Source organism: Oratosquilla oratoria, chromosome 15 (genome assembly GCF_046742065.1).
Source record: "Oratosquilla oratoria isolate Oo_2021 chromosome 15, ASM4674206v1, whole genome shotgun sequence".
NCBI classification, from domain to species: Eukaryota; Metazoa; Arthropoda; class Malacostraca; order Stomatopoda; family Squillidae; genus Oratosquilla; species Oratosquilla oratoria.
Genome location: NC_134791.1, coordinates 62,293,270 through 62,295,769, shown reverse-complemented (window position 1 = coordinate 62,295,769; position 2,500 = coordinate 62,293,270). Strand labels below are relative to the sequence as shown.

Below are 2,500 nucleotides of genomic sequence, written 5' to 3'. Positions count from 1 at the left end.
GCGGGGTCGCGGTCGCCAAAACTTTGGCCAAGCATCCCTTGACACAGAGGAAGCTCATTTCGGAATCTCAAGAGTTGTGGCACATGTGACGTGAACTGAGACCAAAAGCGTTGGAGAATCGACAACTCCCTGTGTTGAGAGAAGAAGCAAAAGTAAACGTTCCCGGGCATTTGCACACTCGGAGAAACCTCGCTGCAGCAGGAACACGTACGTCCCTGCCGCTGTCGGTGCCAACGGCGGATTAAGCTTACGAGTGCCTGGTGTCCGTGGTGTGTCGACGATGGTGGTGATGGTGAATGTGCTTACAATGATGATATGAACATGTTTATTTTAGCGGTGGATACCGCAGTAAAGAGACTAGACAGTGGTTGAATACTTAACGTGAACTTTGGATCAAGAACTTATACAATTATAATAATTAATTATTATTACTATCATTATCGCTCTCATTCCTGTTTTTATATTACACTGTGACGGTTCCCACTGGGCTATCACCTACTCATTACGCCCTTGACCGATGTCGTCATAGAATGAACGTGATCTTTGCCATCCAATACTTTGATCATTCCGCGATGTGTCACTGATCGGTGTAAGCATATACCCAAAGTCAACACTGACATTTAACTAACCAAGACTTGTCGCGTATGTTTGACACTTGGTACACGGGCCCGCGCGTCTTCAGCAACAATAACTACAGCATGAAGACCTCGGACCCCGGCAGGCCTTCGTCAGTTGACTCTCTGGGCAGTTCGCCCTTCTCTATTTCATCCCCGGATATGCATCCGGCAGGGGGGCCACCATCGGCCACCACCTCGCCTTCAAAGCCAAACCTCCTTCTCACAACTGTCACCCACCACAACAACAATGCAACCACCCTCAACAACAACAACACCTCCACGCCGTCAGCACAGCGGAAAAGCGAGGGTGGTTGTGGGGGTGGAGTTGGAAGTGGAGGAGGTGGAGGAGGAGGAGGAGGCTCAGACTCGGAAAACACACAACCAATCTCTCAACACAATGCGTCTTCGTCTTCGTCTTCGTCAGATACGAGTAATAACACCCTTTCGGGAAGCAAAGTGGGATCTCTTCAATTCAGCCCTGAGCAGACGGACTGTGTCTGCGAGACCCTTCTCCAGGCGGGCGACATGGAGAGGCTCGGCAGGTTCCTTTCGATCCTGCCCCTCCACAGCGAGATCACAAGGACGTCCGAGGTCATCCTCAGGGCGAAGGCCTCCGTGGCCTTCTACAGGGGCACATTCAAGGAGGTGTACTCCATCCTTGAGACGCATGCCTTCAGTCCGAAATACCACAATGAACTCCAGAACATGTGGTACCGGGCGCACTACAAGGAGGCGGAGAAGATCCGGCAGAGACCCTTAGGCAAGTGTTTTTCTTTCTTTCTTTCTTTTTTTTTTCTTTTTTGTTTTGTGTGTGTGTGTGTGTTTTTATCTGAGTCTCAGTTCCGCTATTGAGGAACTTGAGGTAATCAAGGACATGGTTTCGGTTCTGTTGTTCCTTTGCGGTTTCAGCTTAGTTTATGATTTTGATGTAATTCCTGTCTTTTATCAATACCTGTATATTATTAGCTTAACTTTCAATTTTGGTTTGTTATCAGTTTTGTTAACAGTATTGGTATGGCGTAAGTTCCGGTATAATGTTTTGTTATCAATTCGTTGTCCAGTTTTGTACTGTAACAGCACTGGTATTAATCTAGAATTATTCATATGTAGTTATTTTCTGATGTAGTGTCCTTTCTGTTGACCTATTTCAGTATTACAACAATTATACTATTAGTAAATAGATTCTTCAATTTCATTTTTTTTTACACGATTTCAATTTCATTATCTCCTATCTCTGTTTCTTTCAGCTACTATTCAATACTCTCTAATGTGTTCTGATGTATCAGTTTTGTTGTAACCGGATTAATTAATTAATTTCTGTTACTGTTGAGTATGGTTTCATTTTTGTTGTTTATTGATGTAGTCTATTTCGTTGAATTGTTCATTCGCAAATGATATTGGGTATTCCAGCGGCGTGGCCGCAACATCTTACTTATTGGGAATTATTCAGTATTTTCCAAAAAGAGGGATTTTTGTTTTTTGTTTTTGTTTAGTAGTATTCACCATAATTATATTTTTACTGTTTTTAAATATGTTTCTATGTTCTCTGTAACCAGGTTTTACTTCCATCATTATTTCATGAAGTTATTTGTCTCAGGAAGAGACTATGTATATATATATATATATATATATATATATATATATATATATATATATATATATATATATATATATATATATATATATATATTGTGCTATAAATTACGAATATATTATTAGTATTAGCATAGATTGTATTTTCTAACCAGGGCTCCCGATCAGGGTAATATCATGGAGGTAATTTACTATTTCCCTGGCGGTATCAATAGTTTTTAAGATCAGTATAATGTATGCTTGAATTCATAGCCAGGTGAATATTGTAGAAACCAAGCAGTTTTTAATGG

General features: G+C 41.2%; 1 protein-coding gene across 1 annotated transcript in view; it reads left to right on the top strand.

The window, feature by feature from the left end:
• The first annotated feature begins 14 nt into the window (after positions 1 to 14).
• The window catches only part of LOC143033472 (uncharacterized), a 251,897-nt gene continuing 249,411 nt past the window's right edge, over positions 15 to 2,500 (top strand). The window contains exon 1 of the mRNA XM_076198954.1: positions 15 to 1,377. Within this exon, the coding sequence (XP_076055069.1) occupies positions 645 to 1,377 (733 nt within the window). The 5' untranslated portion in view covers positions 15 to 644. The remainder of the gene's footprint in view (positions 1,378 to 2,500) is intronic.